The sequence below is a fragment of the Microcaecilia unicolor genome, chromosome 14, assembly GCF_901765095.1.
Source record: "Microcaecilia unicolor chromosome 14, aMicUni1.1, whole genome shotgun sequence".
Lineage (NCBI taxonomy): Eukaryota > Metazoa > Chordata > Amphibia > Gymnophiona > Siphonopidae > Microcaecilia > Microcaecilia unicolor.
Window position 1 is genome coordinate 40,235,613 of NC_044044.1, and position 13,979 is coordinate 40,249,591.

Genomic DNA, 13,979 nt, shown 5'->3' on the forward strand with positions numbered 1-13,979 from the left:
CCACAGAGCTTACAATCTAATTAGGCCAGACAAACAAGAGATAAGGACAAAGAATAGCAAGATTCTGTGCGGAATCCCAAAGAGCAGCAAGATTCCGGAATCCCAAAGGGTTAGGAGTTAAAAGCACCATCAAAAAGGTGGGATCTCTCCTTTTGGTTTCTTTAATTATTAGCTTAATTCATTTTAATTGGCAAAAAAAAAGGGACAAAGACTAGGGGACACTCAAGGAAGTTACAAGGAAATACTTTAAAAAATAAACAGGAGGAAATATTTTTTCACTCAACGAATAGTTAAGCTCTGGAACTCATTGCCAGAGGATGTGGTAGCAGCAGTTAATGTATCTGGGATTAAAAAAGGTTTGGACAAGTTCCTGGAGGGAAAGTCCATAGTCTGGGGAGAGCCACTGCTTGTCCCTGGAAATGGTAGCATGGAATCTTGCTGCTCTTTGGGATTCTGCCAGGTACTTGTGACCTGGCTTGGCCACTGTTGGACGCAGGATGCTGGACTAGATGGATCATGGGTCTGACCCACTATTGCTACTCTTATGTTGTTCTGTATATTAGAAGCCTTTTTTTATTAAGCTTAGTACACGCTAACACATTAATTCGTGTGCACTAAAGTACCACATAGCTCATAGGTATAAAATAGAACGCACTGCATTTAGGACATGCAAATGTGTGTTAGCACATGCAAAGCCCCTTAATTTTCGAACCGCTATGATTTTCTAGTAAAATATGCAGCATACCAAATAAATCTGAACCTTGAGAAAAATGCACCACGTTCTGCTGCCAGCTGCACCTGTAACACCTCCCTCTGCAACAAGTATAACATGATACAAACTATTACATTATTCGAGGAATGCACTGGAGGCTGCCAGCAGGTATTACCACTCTGTGGAAGTTATGGCGGGAAAAGGTTACATGTAGAAAAGTTTGCTCCCTTATGGCATTTGCAACAAAAGTGACACTTCTTGCAGCAGTAAGGGGTATTTGTAGTTATTTTAGGAAGAACCAGCCGATCTGGTGCACTTTGCAAAGTGCAGATATTTCGTTAGGTTTCCAGAACTTAATCGCTCCCATACCAGTCCCCTTAACTGTATTGCAGAGTAGCCTCTCCTAAAAAAAAACCCCAAAACAAAAAAACATGATTTAGAAACATCAAACATGATTTTCCTAACAGATTTTTCTCTCTTTCCATCACCTTAGACGCCTTTCTTTCCGTCACATCTCTCTCTTTTGCTCTCCCTCCTTCCACATGCTCTGTGGCTTTGTTTTCTCGAGACTGGACTGTCAGATGCGAGACATTTTGGAACCAGGCACAGACCATGGACTCGTTTCCTTGAGAACCTTGTGGGATGTTATGATTAGACGTGCCAAGACATTTAACTTTTAAAGTGGCCTGTGGAAAAATAGAGCAGCTATATCGGTGCAAGGCCCTGGTGGAATTCCAGTCTGCTGGGGCTGCAGGCCATCAAGATAAATCCTTCAGCAGAGAGTACGGTGCATTCTGATCAGCGGAAATGAGGCAGGTTCTCTGGAGTGGAGAAGTAGCGTACTGGTTAGTGCAGCAGACTCTGATCCTGGGTTCGATTCCCACTGCAGCTCCTTGTGACTCTGGGCAAGTCACTTAACCCTCCATTGCCCCTGGTACAAAATAAGTACCTGAATATATGTAAACCGCTTTGAATGTAGTTGCAAAAACCTCAGAAAGGTGGTATGTCAAGTCCCATTTCCCCTTTCCCTATTTGAGATTCTACATGTAATGTTGCTATTCCACTAGCAACATTCCATGTAGAAGCCTGCCCTTGCAGATCAGCAACGCAGCCGCGCAGGCTTCTGTTTCTGTGAGTCTGACATCCTGCTAATTTTGGTGACAAGATATCAGCGGGGAGGGCTGTGGAAGGATTGGTTGCTTTTCTGCTTGGGAAGATAGAGGACCGCAGAGGAAGCCAAAAACTGACAGCTGGGAAGCGATGCCTTTCGCAGGTCGAAACTTCTGGAACTGGCAGATGGGGGTAGATGGTGAGCAGTGTACACAGGAATAACGACTTATCCTTTCTGTATAATTTATATCTGGGGGGTTTTCTGTCCTCTCGGATATTATTATGGTTAGGAAGAAATGAGCAGTCTTTCAGTGAAAGGCAAAAACTTTGCAAGGCTGTGTTGGCCATTGGACTATTTTAACATGGCCAGGATTAGCACAGCCCTGACTGAGTGATGAGGTAGCTTAATGGTCACTACAGTGGGCTGAGAACCAGGGTAGCCAGGGTTTCAAATCCCACTGCTGCTCCTTGCGATCTTGGACAAGTCACTGTACCCTTTATTGCCAAACTTAGGGGCGTTTTGATTGACCCACATTAAGCGCTAATGCATGCTTAACGCAGGAACAACAGACTTACTGCAAAACACGTTAAAGTGATGTGCCTGTCAGCGTGCACTTTTTTTTTTGTCAGGAAGGGCATGTCATGGGCAGGGAATGGTTTGAAGCTATGTCAGCTCGTTTTATAACCCATGTATTTTCTACTCAAAGATCATTTTAAAGACCACATTGTTCCATCCACTTGTGTCTACGTATTCTGACCATTGGATGTTGTTATGTATTTTATTTAAAGACTCCTGATGCAGGCTACCAGCTGAAATACGGTACTGTATCGAGTCTTCCCAATAAACTATCTACAATCGACTGAAGTCTCCTCGCTTGTCTCTGGTTAGCCTGGTCTATTGCCCACTCCTTTTTTATTGCATGGGCGGGGAATGGGCATTGCGTTAACTGGATAACGCTGACAACACAGGAGCCCTTAGTGCTTCCTAAATAGGAAGGGGTAGGTGCTCCCACATTTAATATTTTTGAAGGTCTCATGTGCTAATGGAAAAATTAGTGCAGAATCTGCAAAAATATAAAAGAAAAAAAACTATTTTAGGGACATGTTAGAAATGGGTTTAGCACGCTGGAAAGTCCCACGTCAAAGAGCATTAAGCCCGTTTCTTAGCGTATCTTAGTAAAAGGGCTTCTTAGATTGTAACAGGGCCAGTGAAACACCCACAATACCTGATTATAGCCTGTGTGTAGTCCCGTCCCTTGCCCCTGGGGAGGGGAAAACACTTCAGCCCTAATGGCTGGAATAAGAGAGAAAAATCAGACTTAGGTTTGGCGCAACCAGTAAAAATCTTTATTGGTATTTTATTAAGCCAATACAAAATAATTATTCTCTCTGGAGCAGGTTGTCACCCAGAAAAGCCAGACGCAAAGACTGAATAACAAAATCTGCTCAGCAAAACTTTCTCAGTTTACATTTATATACTGTTATAAGTTTCATTTTTCCTAAATCATGTGATTTCTCCTAAACTAACTTGTGTTCATATATGAATTTTCCGGTTTCCTTCCATTACACATATATGGTTATATTCCGTTATTTTTTTATATGTATACAAAAATGGCAATTTCTTCTATTCTATCATCCTCTCCTGCTTGTGTTCACGTGCACACTTAGTGGCCATTGGCTAATCCCTTATCTGCAAAGCGAGCTCCCAGCGTGCAAAACCAGCAAACAGATAAGTAGTATGAAACACCCGGTGTCCTTTTATCTGACAGGAACAACTCCTTCTTTGGAGGGTCCTCAGTCTCTCTTCACCATCAAAGTTATATCCATGTGTATCTGCCATATATGGGCTGCATAGCCTCAGTTCCTCCTGAGTTTCCTTGACATGTACCATGTACTTTCCATTTACTGATCAAGCACTCTGCTTACTTGCAGCTGCAGGAAGAATCTAAATTTACGCTGATGACAGCAAAACTAGGAAATCTGAGGGCTAGCAGGGCCATCTTACAGGCCTAGTAAAGGAAGAAATGTATACCTGCCTTGAGCTAAATCCAAACCCGAGAAAGGTTGTGATGTGAATAACTCAAAATATCCAAGAGAGTCCGCTGACATGGCGAACTCAAAATCCCCACAGGAAAGCACAAATGGATAAAAGAAAGGGGTGGGAGATAGACGACGGATACCAGAAACTGGAAAGACTCAATCTTGGTTCAGATTGTTTATTGGTATAAGACTCGACACAATGTTGTGTTTCGGCCATTAGGCCTGCATCAGGAGTCTGTATGAACAGAAGAACAAATGTCAAGTATCTTGATGTGATGAAATGCAGAACTGTCTTGAAAAAGACCTTTGGATGGTGAACAAACGTGTCTAAATTTCTGGTACCTGTGGTCCATCTCCCAACCCTTTGTTTTATTCATAATAACTCAAAATAGCCACATCTTCAGTCCCGTCTGCACTCTTCTGTACCGATTTATGAACACTTAGGTTCCACTGATCTATTTTCAGTGAATCTGTTTAGAAGAACCATGTCAATTATTATGCTGTAAGAAATAAATGAACATGTACCACGGGTACTGGAAGAAAGGACATAATAAATAAAAACTTAACCCTAAAAGGCCCTACCTAATCCCAAAGGTGGAGGAATCAAAAATATGAATCTTCTCCGTTTTTCATTAGAGACAAAAGCCGACTGGAAAAGGACTGAATTCACTTTTCCTAAAGGGCTAGATGAGCAGCACAAGCCGTCGGGCAGTGGGTGAGCCTGCAATGGAACGCATTTGGTTGCAGAATTTCCAGAAATACTTTTGATAATGGCAGTAGGAACAGAACAGATCAGGACTTGCTTCCATAGAAGATTCCAAGGAGCTGTTTATTTCTGTGCTCTTGTGTTGCTTTTTTTTTTCTGTGTAGGTTTAGACTTCGTTCACAATGCACTGGAGGTCAATGTTTTGTCAAATAACACTTTGCTTTGGATTCAGGAATGTCTTTCTCTGCTCCATGGGTGTAGCTTGGCATCCCTTAAGCCAAATGGAGATGCGCTTAATCCTTCTCTGCATTTGCAGCCTCAGCTGATCCAGTTGTGTGATTGGTGCCAGTTTCTAAGATCTGGGAAAAATGCGGTGTGTGCATATTTCTGACTTTCAGCAGTGACGTAGCTTCCTACCCTGATGTCTATGGTATATCTCGGGAGCCCTCTCTTCTCTGAAGGCTCAAAGATTTTTGGTTTTGCTTCAGACCTTACCTTAAATCTAAGCTTATTCTCGGAGTACATGTTTCCACTTGCGCTTTCTTAAATCGTTAATGGCAAATGGAATGCAGTGTGGCTGGCGAGGCTTTAGTCTGCAGACAGGTGTGATTACCCATTACTGATGAAACCTATGTAGTGTTTGAAGGAAAGGTCTTACATCAAGAAATATTCAGTCTGGAAACACGGCCTTAGTAGAACTGGTGCTCTGTTTCCAATCTTCGCGTCAAAACTTGTTTTTGGTGGCGATTCTAAATGAACACTAGTGAAAACAAAAACATTTTATGATGTATTTTTTGTTGTTTTTCATGATATTTGTTGATTAAGGTTGTTTTTATTTTTATATTAACGTATTACTGATGTTGTGTTGACTGTGATTTTATACTGTTTTGGCATTGTGTATGAAAGGCAGTTAAGTAAATACAGATAAATGAAACTAAACTACATCTCTTTACTGGATGTGCTGTAAGTCAGCTGTGATCGGATTTAGCAAAGGAGTTGCTTTTCTCCTGCCATATTTGCAGAGGTTGTAATGTCCCAGTTTAAAGGTTACAGTAATTTCGTATTACTGCAGGGTTGTGCTGTCGTTGCACTTTTACAGCAAGTCTTGAGTGAAATCCTACTCCGCCTTGCAGTTTCTATCTCAGATCACCCATGAGTCACAGTAATGGCTCTCTTACACCAGTGGCATAGCTACGTGGGCCACGGGAGCCTGGGCCCCCCCAAATGTCTTCTGGGCCCCTGGTTTGCTGGTGGGGGTCCCCAACCCCCGCCAGCTGAAGTCTTCATCCAGTACTGCCGCGTTGCCTGCCCTGCTCTCTCTTCCCTTCACTAAAACAAGCTTGCCTGAGTCATGTGTGTGTAGTCCTCTCTGGGTTTGTTCAGAAAGTGGTGGTTGCAGACTCCTTAATTGCTTTGCTTCCATGCACCTATTTCTGCTCTCTCTCTGTCTGGCTTCCAGGCTCCTTGATTGCTTTGCTTCCACCCACCTGGGTCTGCTCTTCCTCTGCCTGGCTTCCCTTGCTTCTCTCCTATTGGTCTTCTGGTTCCTCCTTCCCCTGCTCTTGTCCTATGCCTGTGCCCCTTCTCCCTGCTGATGTCAGACGCCAGCACTTTATCAGCTGAGCTCTCCCTGGACTCCATGCTTCGGCTTCTACTTTGGTAGGTGTTTCTAACTCTGTAGTCTGCTTCTTATCTACTGGTCCCTCTTTGCTGACTTTCGCCTGCATCTGGATTACTCTCTTGCCTTCCGCATGCCTACTGACTGCCTCAGCAGTGCTCTACTTGGTACAAGAACTCACAAGTCTGACACATATTGACACTATACATTACACAGGTTTTGGCACATGGGGAGAGCCGAATGATGTACATAGAGATGAGGGAAGGCATCCAAGACTGGGAGAATTTCCCCTATTTCAGTAGAGTCAGATTGTTATATACTGAGGACTCCCCAACACACTCATTTATTCACTCAAACAATTATTATTATTATTTATGTGTGAACCTCATAATTATCTTGAAAGTCTTATTTTAATGATAAGGGGGTTTATTTTGATTAGCTAAAATACATGAGACATGGACATCCACATCTGGTGTATACAACTGGATTCTGAGTTTATTTATTTATTTGTTAGGATTTATTTACCGCCTTTTTGAAGGAACTCACTCAAGGCGGTGTACAGTAAGAATAGATCAAACATAAGCAATAGACAGTTACATCAGTAAAAATATTCAAATAAGAATACACACAAGCTCATTTTCAAAGCACTTAGCCTCCCAAAGTTCCATAGAAACCTATGGAACTTAGCCTCCCAAAGTGCTTTGAAAATATGCCTCAAAGTCTGGTATAGTTACTACTTACAATGTCGAAACAATACGTAATAGAACATTTTAATAGACAGTGTAGGGTATAAGCAAAGAAGGAGCATATAGATAGGTAAGAGAGTAAGAGGAGTTTGAAAATAAGGTAACTAATTTGAAGAAAGGTGCACGTGAGGTCAGAAAGATGGTTTAACATCCTTTCTAAAATAGTCAAAAGTATTTAACTGGCCAGGAACGGCTCCTGTCTGGTTAAATAGCATTTTAGCGTCTGACTGTGCATACCGAGCGGGAGATAAGCAGTTATGTCCCACTAAATATCCACAGTTAACGGCTTGCCTCTTACTGGCTATATTTCATAACCTATCTGGTTAGGTGAGGATTTTCAGCACCAAACCGGCTATGTTTAGCGGTTAAAATAGGCCACGTAAATAGGAGGCCTATCTTTAATCGCCAAGCACTTAACCGGTTAGCGCTGAATATTGGCTTAGCCAGTTAAGTTGCCACAGTCAGTGAAACCGGATATTCAATACTGGTTTCCGGAAATGGCCCTATATTGAATATCCGGGTTTAATACCAGCCGCAGACAACAAAAGCGCTGCCCGCCTGTCTAAATATCAGGGAGGTAGATGTCTCAAGCATTTAGCATTTCTATTGGTTGGGATGGGATAACGTTAAAGAACTAGAACACAGAATAATGGAAGAAGAAACTGTAGTGAACTGAAAGCAGAGTAAGTGACTTAACCACTTTTTTTCTACAATGTGCTTGCAGGCAGGCGCTATACAAGAACAGATGAGGTCCAAGGGTGGGCGTGATAGACAATGGAGCAGTTCCAGAGTGTTGTAGCTCTTCCGAGCAGTAAGTTGGGTGTTTTCTTAAATATAGACGTAGATTTTAAAATGCAACTAAAGGCACAGAAGGTGTGAATCTGGTGCCACAGCTTAGTATCAAACAGGGGCCGCCAAGAGACAAAGCCGGGCCCGGGGCAAACAATTTTAAGGTCTCACCAACACCCATCAGTCAAAAGTAAAGTCACTGGCTGGCAGGCGGCAGCGATCGAGACATCCGGCATCCTGCCTCCTGTGAAGTAACTGCCTGTTTCTGCACAGGTGGGATGCGGCAGGAAGAAGGATCCATGGCCGGTAGAGCAGTCTGTCTTGATTGCTACTGCCTGCCAGCCAATGACTCTGAGGGAAGTGGGGGGAGGGGGTTGGAAAGCAGGAAAAGATGCTGGATCTGACTGAGCGAGGCTGTCAGGCTGGCTGCAGCATCACTTTAAAACCCCCCAGTTTCATGGAGGGTGGGCCTGAGGAATCTTATCCTCCACTCTCAGCAGCCCTGATAGCAAATGGCACAGGAGACCGCTGCGTAAGCGTCTACATGCGCCGAACATGTGCCAAAATGGAGTTACCACCCGACTACTATGCGGCTCTTGTGGTAATTTTATTTTTGGCGTGTGTCCGATACGCGCGTTTGAAAAAACATTTTTTAATTTTTGGGCGCGCGTAGGTCATTACCGCCAGGCTGGCGGTATGGTCTCAGACCCAAAATGGACGGGTGGCAAGTTTCATTTTTGTCGCTCATCCATTTTCGGCAAAAAAGGCCTTTTTTTTTACAGGCAGCGCTAAAAAATGGATCAGCGTGCGCCCAAAACCCACGCCTACACTACCGCAAGCCATTTTTCAGCATGCCTTTGTAAAAGGACCCCTAAGAAATGGCTTTTGAAAAGGTGGGGTACATTACTGACCTTCAGAAAATGCACAGATTGTAAAACTGGATTCTTTTGATTTTTATATCTGCATTGCTGTATGTGTTCAGTAAAGGGAGGGTATCTATCCTTTTCTCTGTATTCACGTATCTGTAGTGTACATCAGCATCCATTTAAACAGCTCAAGGTGATCCTATAACCTAAACCAAAAAATAGAAATTACAAAGAGCATCACTGGGCAAAACGTTATATAACTAAACATATTAAAACATAAGTCAAAGATACTACCCTTAAAATAACCAATGACACTTACTTTTGTGGGATAGGCCTTAGGAAAGCCCAGATAAGAATTCGTTGCTCACAAGTCACATGGAATCCAGTTCCACAACAGATCAGTGCAAGCGAAACCGTTTCTTTAGGACCGGGAACTTATAAAAAAAAGAGCACAAGGAGCAGGCAGAAGTAGATACAGGTAAACAATCTTTCGAATAACATGAGACATTGCATTTCAATAGTTTATACTCCGTGGTCAGGATCTTTAAACTCGATGCTAAAGATCAGTGGAAGCCAATGAAGGCCGTTTGATCCTCGGGAACTATAATCTCAGGGTCTTCAAACTATGAATGAGCCTAGCTGCAGGATTTGGAATTCAGTACTGGTGATTTAATTGTTGTTTTAAGCAAGGTTATCAACAAATTACAGTCATCTAATGCAGACACCATGTGGAAGTAATTTTATTAGGTCATTTTTGCGTACATGTAGCCTCTTAGAAAAATACGAACTGAAGAGATTCTGTGTGGGCTGAATTGCATCTGGATAACGTTTGAGTCGTAAGGACCACTCCTGAGGGTTCAATCTGTAGATATGGAATTTGCTATTGGATTCTGTTGACCAGGAAGATACACATCCCAAATGGTGAGTTTCAGTTGGACCGCAAATATGCCAGAGGAGAGGGATCCTGAGCCGATGTTTTGGTAGAACATGGTTACTTGATTGTCTGTTCTCATAAGACCAACACTGGAGTAGACCAAAGAAGTGAAGGTTTGAAAAGCTTTGAAAACAGCCCTAAGCTCCAGAAAGTTTTTATGTCGATTTTGTTTGTATGGTCTCCAAACGGAAAAGATGAGCCCCTCAGCCTACGATAGATGCCTCCATTGTTAAGGGTAGTTGTGATAATAATGCAGGAAACAGCATCCCCTACACCTAGACTCAAGCATCGAAGCTACTATTTCATTGGGAAGCATATTTTGTTACTAGAATTTTCTTGCTGAGAGGCTGAAGATGTTAGTTCCAATGACGTTCTAGGTGACACATATGCATTCTGGTTAAGGGAACAACATGGAAATTGTTGGAAGGTGCAAGCTGAAGCTGAGCATATGTGGGACAGTTGATTTGTGAGTCTGGCTTCTGGCAGAAAAGGCCATTGCTACTGTGGTCTCCAAACGGGCCCCAATGAATTGGAGAACCGTTTTGGGGGGGTCAGTGTAGATTTCACTCTATGAGAAACCCAAGGGTTTGGAGGATGTTGATGATAGTTTGAAAGGTGTGAAGTGCAGCAGATTGTGATGGGTCAGAGATGAACCAATCCTTAAGGTAGGGAAAGACGCATTGCCCTGTCTTTGAATGTTTGCAGGAACTACAGCTGGACATTTTGTGAAGACTCATGGTGCAGTTGAAAATCAAAAAACAAGAACTTTGTACTGGAAATGATGTTGTTGAACTGGAGGGTTAAGTGACTTGGCCAGAGTCACAAGGAGCTGCAGTAGGAATAGAACCCAGTTCACCAGGATCAAAGCTCACTGCTGCAACCACTAGGCTACTCCTAGGAGGGAGAAGAATGAGGAATTTCCTGCCCCCGACCTTGTTCTGAAGGGTTTTGTTGAAGGACTGGCAGAGATGTAGCTGATTGTAGGAGAGCAGTGCTTTCTTGAAAAAACATCGTAAAAGTTGGGCTCTATTTCATTTTAAATTTTTACTTGCGATTAATTGCACAACTGAAGGACTGATATCTCCCTCACTCCTACCCCCAGATTCAACATCTCTCCCTTGATCCAGCAACTATCTTTTTCTCCCCTCCACCATCCCAGTCCAGTATCTCTCCCTCCTTCCCCTCCACCCCAACGTCCAATATATCTCCTTATATCTTCCTTCCCCTCCATCCTAATGTCCATTCGCTTGCTTTCTTTTCTTATTCCCTCGCCTCTGTGCAACATCTCTCCATCCGTCATTATCCAGTCTCTCTCTCTCCCCCTTCCACCTCCAGGTCCAACATCACTTACCTTTCCACTGTCTAGCAAATTTGTCTCTCTCTATTTCCACTCCCTTCACCCTACCCAGGGTTTAGCTTCTCCTCCCTTTTCAATCCCCCCCCCCCCCCAGTCTACCTTAAAGCTGGTCTTCTATTGGTCCCTGGCGGCCACAGCAATGAACAATCTGCTGTTCCACCCAAACCCTTCCCTCACCTCCCTATTATCTCCTATATTATACTGGTCTGTGGTTTTCTTCTCCCCCCCCCCCCCCAGTTATTTTCTACAGTTGTACAGTAGTCTATCTCCCCATTTTCAGCCCTTCCCCTCCCTGTCCCCACCCACTTAAACCTGAACATTTCACTCTGTATAAAACATTTTGTACTATTGTATGTAAGTCTCTTTCTCCCCACGACCTTCTTTCCCAGTCGCACTCCATGCCTCATTCTGCAGTGAAATTTGATTTGTTTTATTAGCTTTATATACCACTCAACATAACCAAGGTTTTAAAGCATTACAATTAAAATAAACAAAACAACTGCTAATACAATATAAAATTGTCCGGAGGCAGAGATGACTGAACAGGTTTGCAAAAAATAAGTTCAGTCATTTATTTACATGAGAATAGCCATACTGGGTCAGACCAGTGGCCCATCTAGAAAGTATCATGTTTCCAAGAGTGGTCAAGGTCACAAGTTCCTGGCAGAAACCGAAATAGTAGCAACATTGCATGCTACCAGTCCCAGGGTAAGCAGTGGCTTCCCTATGTCTATCTCAAGAGCAGACTATGGACTTTTCCTCAAGGAACTCGTCCAAACCTTTCTTTAAACCCAGATACGCTAATCACTGTTACCACAGCCTCCAGCAGTGCGTTCCAGAGTTTAACTATTCATTGAGTGAAAAAATATTTCCTCCTATTTATTTTAAAAGTATTTCCATTTAACTTCATTGAGTGTCCCCTAGTCTTTGTACTTTTTGAAAGAGTAAAATATCGATTCAGTTCTACTCGTTCTACACCACGTAGGATTTTGTAGACCTCTATCATATCTTCCGTCTCTTTTCCAAGCTGCAGAACCCTAACCTCTTTAGCCTTTCCTCTTATGAGAGGAGTTTCATTCCCTTTATCATTTTGGTCGCTCTTCACTGAACCTTTTCTGATTCCACTATATCTTTTTTGAGATACAGCGACCAGAACTGAACACAGTACTCAAAGTGAGGTCGCACCATGGAGCGATTCAGAGGCTTTATAGTATTCTTGGTCTTATTTACCATCCCTTTCCTAATAATTCTTAGCATCCTGTTTGCTTTTTTGGCCACTGCTGCCACACACTGGGCAGAAGGTTTCGGTTTATTGTCTACAATGACACCTACATCTCTTTCTAGCATCAGGTAACCAGGATTCGGATTATTCTACCCAATGCATCACTCTGCATTTGTCCACATTAAATTTAATCTGCCATTTGGATGCCAAGTCTTCCAGTTTCCTAAGGTCTTCCTGCCCCTCACTATCTTTCTACCCTCATCTCCCCTTACGTTCCCGCCCGTAACCTCTGTTCACAGGATAAATCCCTCCTCTCAGTACCCTTCTCCAACACCGCCAACTCCAGGCTCCGCTCATTCTGCCTCGCCTCACCCTATGCTTGGAACAACCTTCGTGAGCCCTTATGCCAAGCCCCCTCCCTGCCCGTCTTCAAGTCTTTGCTTAAAGCCCACCTCTTCAATGCTGCGTTCGGCACCTAACCCTTACCGTTAACTGTCTCTCTTTGTTAAATTGTACAGCGCTGCGTAACCCTAGTAGCGCTCTAGAAATGTTAAGTAGTAGTAGTAGTAGTAGTAGTTTTAACAACTTTGAATAGTTTTTTGTCATCTGCAGATTTAATCACCTCACTTCTCCTTCCAATTTCCAGATCATTTATAAATGTTAACTAACACCGATCCCAGTACAAATCCCTATGGCACTCCACTATTCACCCTCCTGCATCGAGAAAATTGGCCATTTAACCCTACCGTTTTCTGTCCAATAAACAATCCTAATCCACATCAGAACATCCTATCTCATGACTCTTTAGTTTTGTCAGGAATCTCTCATGAGGAACTCTGTCAAAAGCTTTCTGAAAATCTAGATACACTACATCAACCAGCTCACCTTTATCCACATTTACTCACGCCTTCAAAAAAATGAAGCAACTTGGTGAGGGAAGACTTCCCTTGGCTGAATTCATACTGACTCTGTCCCATTAAACCATGTTTATCTATGTGTTCCATAATTTTATTCTTTATAATGGTTTCCACTATTTTATCTGGCACTGATGTCAGGCTTACCGGTCTGTAATTTCCCAGATCACCCCTGGATCCCTTTTTAAAAATTGGTGTTACATGGCCACCCTCTAATCTTCAGGTACTACAGATTTTAACAACAGGTTACAGATCACTAATAGTAGACCAGCAATTTCATGTTTTAGTTCTTTAAGTACCCTTGGATGCATGCCATTTGGTCCAGGTGATTTACTACTCTTTAATTTGCATTTGGCTCAGTATATCTTCTAGGTTCACCAAGATTTCTTTCAGTTCCTCTGCGTCATCACCCTTGAAAACCATTTCTGCAACAGGTAGATCTCTTACATCTTGGTCTGTAAACACTGAAAGCAAAGAATTCATTCAATCTCTCTGGTATGGCCTTGTCCTCCCTGAGTGCGCCTTTTGCTCCTTCATGATCTAACAGTCCCATGGATTCCCTCACAGGTTTTCTGCTTCTGATGTACTTGAAAAAGTTGTTTTTGCCTCTGCAGCAAGTTTCTCATCATATTCTCTGTTAGCCTTCTTTGTCGACGCTTTGCATCTAACTTGCCAGTGCTTACGTTGCTTATTTTCTTCATTCAGATCCTTTTTCCATTATTTGAAGGATGTTCTTTTGGCTCTAATAGCCTCTTTCACTTCAGCTTTTATCCAAGCTGGCTATTGTTTGCCTTTCTTTCCACCTTTGTAAATACATGGAAAGCATCTAGTCTGGGCTTCCAAGATGGTATTTTTAAACAACATCCATGCCTGATTTAAAGTCCTAACCTTTGCAGCCGTTCCTTTTAGCTTCTTTTTAATAATTTTCCTCATTTTATCATAGTCGCCACTATATACTGAGTTAA

The 13,979-nt window shown here is 42.7% G+C and overlaps 1 protein-coding gene across 2 annotated transcripts in view; it reads left to right on the forward strand.

Annotated features, from left to right (window-relative positions):
* The window catches only part of CDC42SE1 (CDC42 small effector 1), a 63,543-nt gene that overhangs the window by 48,260 nt on the left and 1,304 nt on the right, over positions 1 to 13,979 (forward strand). For both annotated transcript variants that reach the window (XM_030188339.1, XM_030188340.1), the window contains exon 4: positions 7,657 to 7,743. In XM_030188339.1, coding sequence (XP_030044199.1) covers positions 7,657 to 7,731 — 75 coding nt within the window. In that variant the 3' untranslated portion in view covers positions 7,732 to 7,743. The remainder of the gene's footprint in view (positions 1 to 7,656; positions 7,744 to 13,979) is intronic.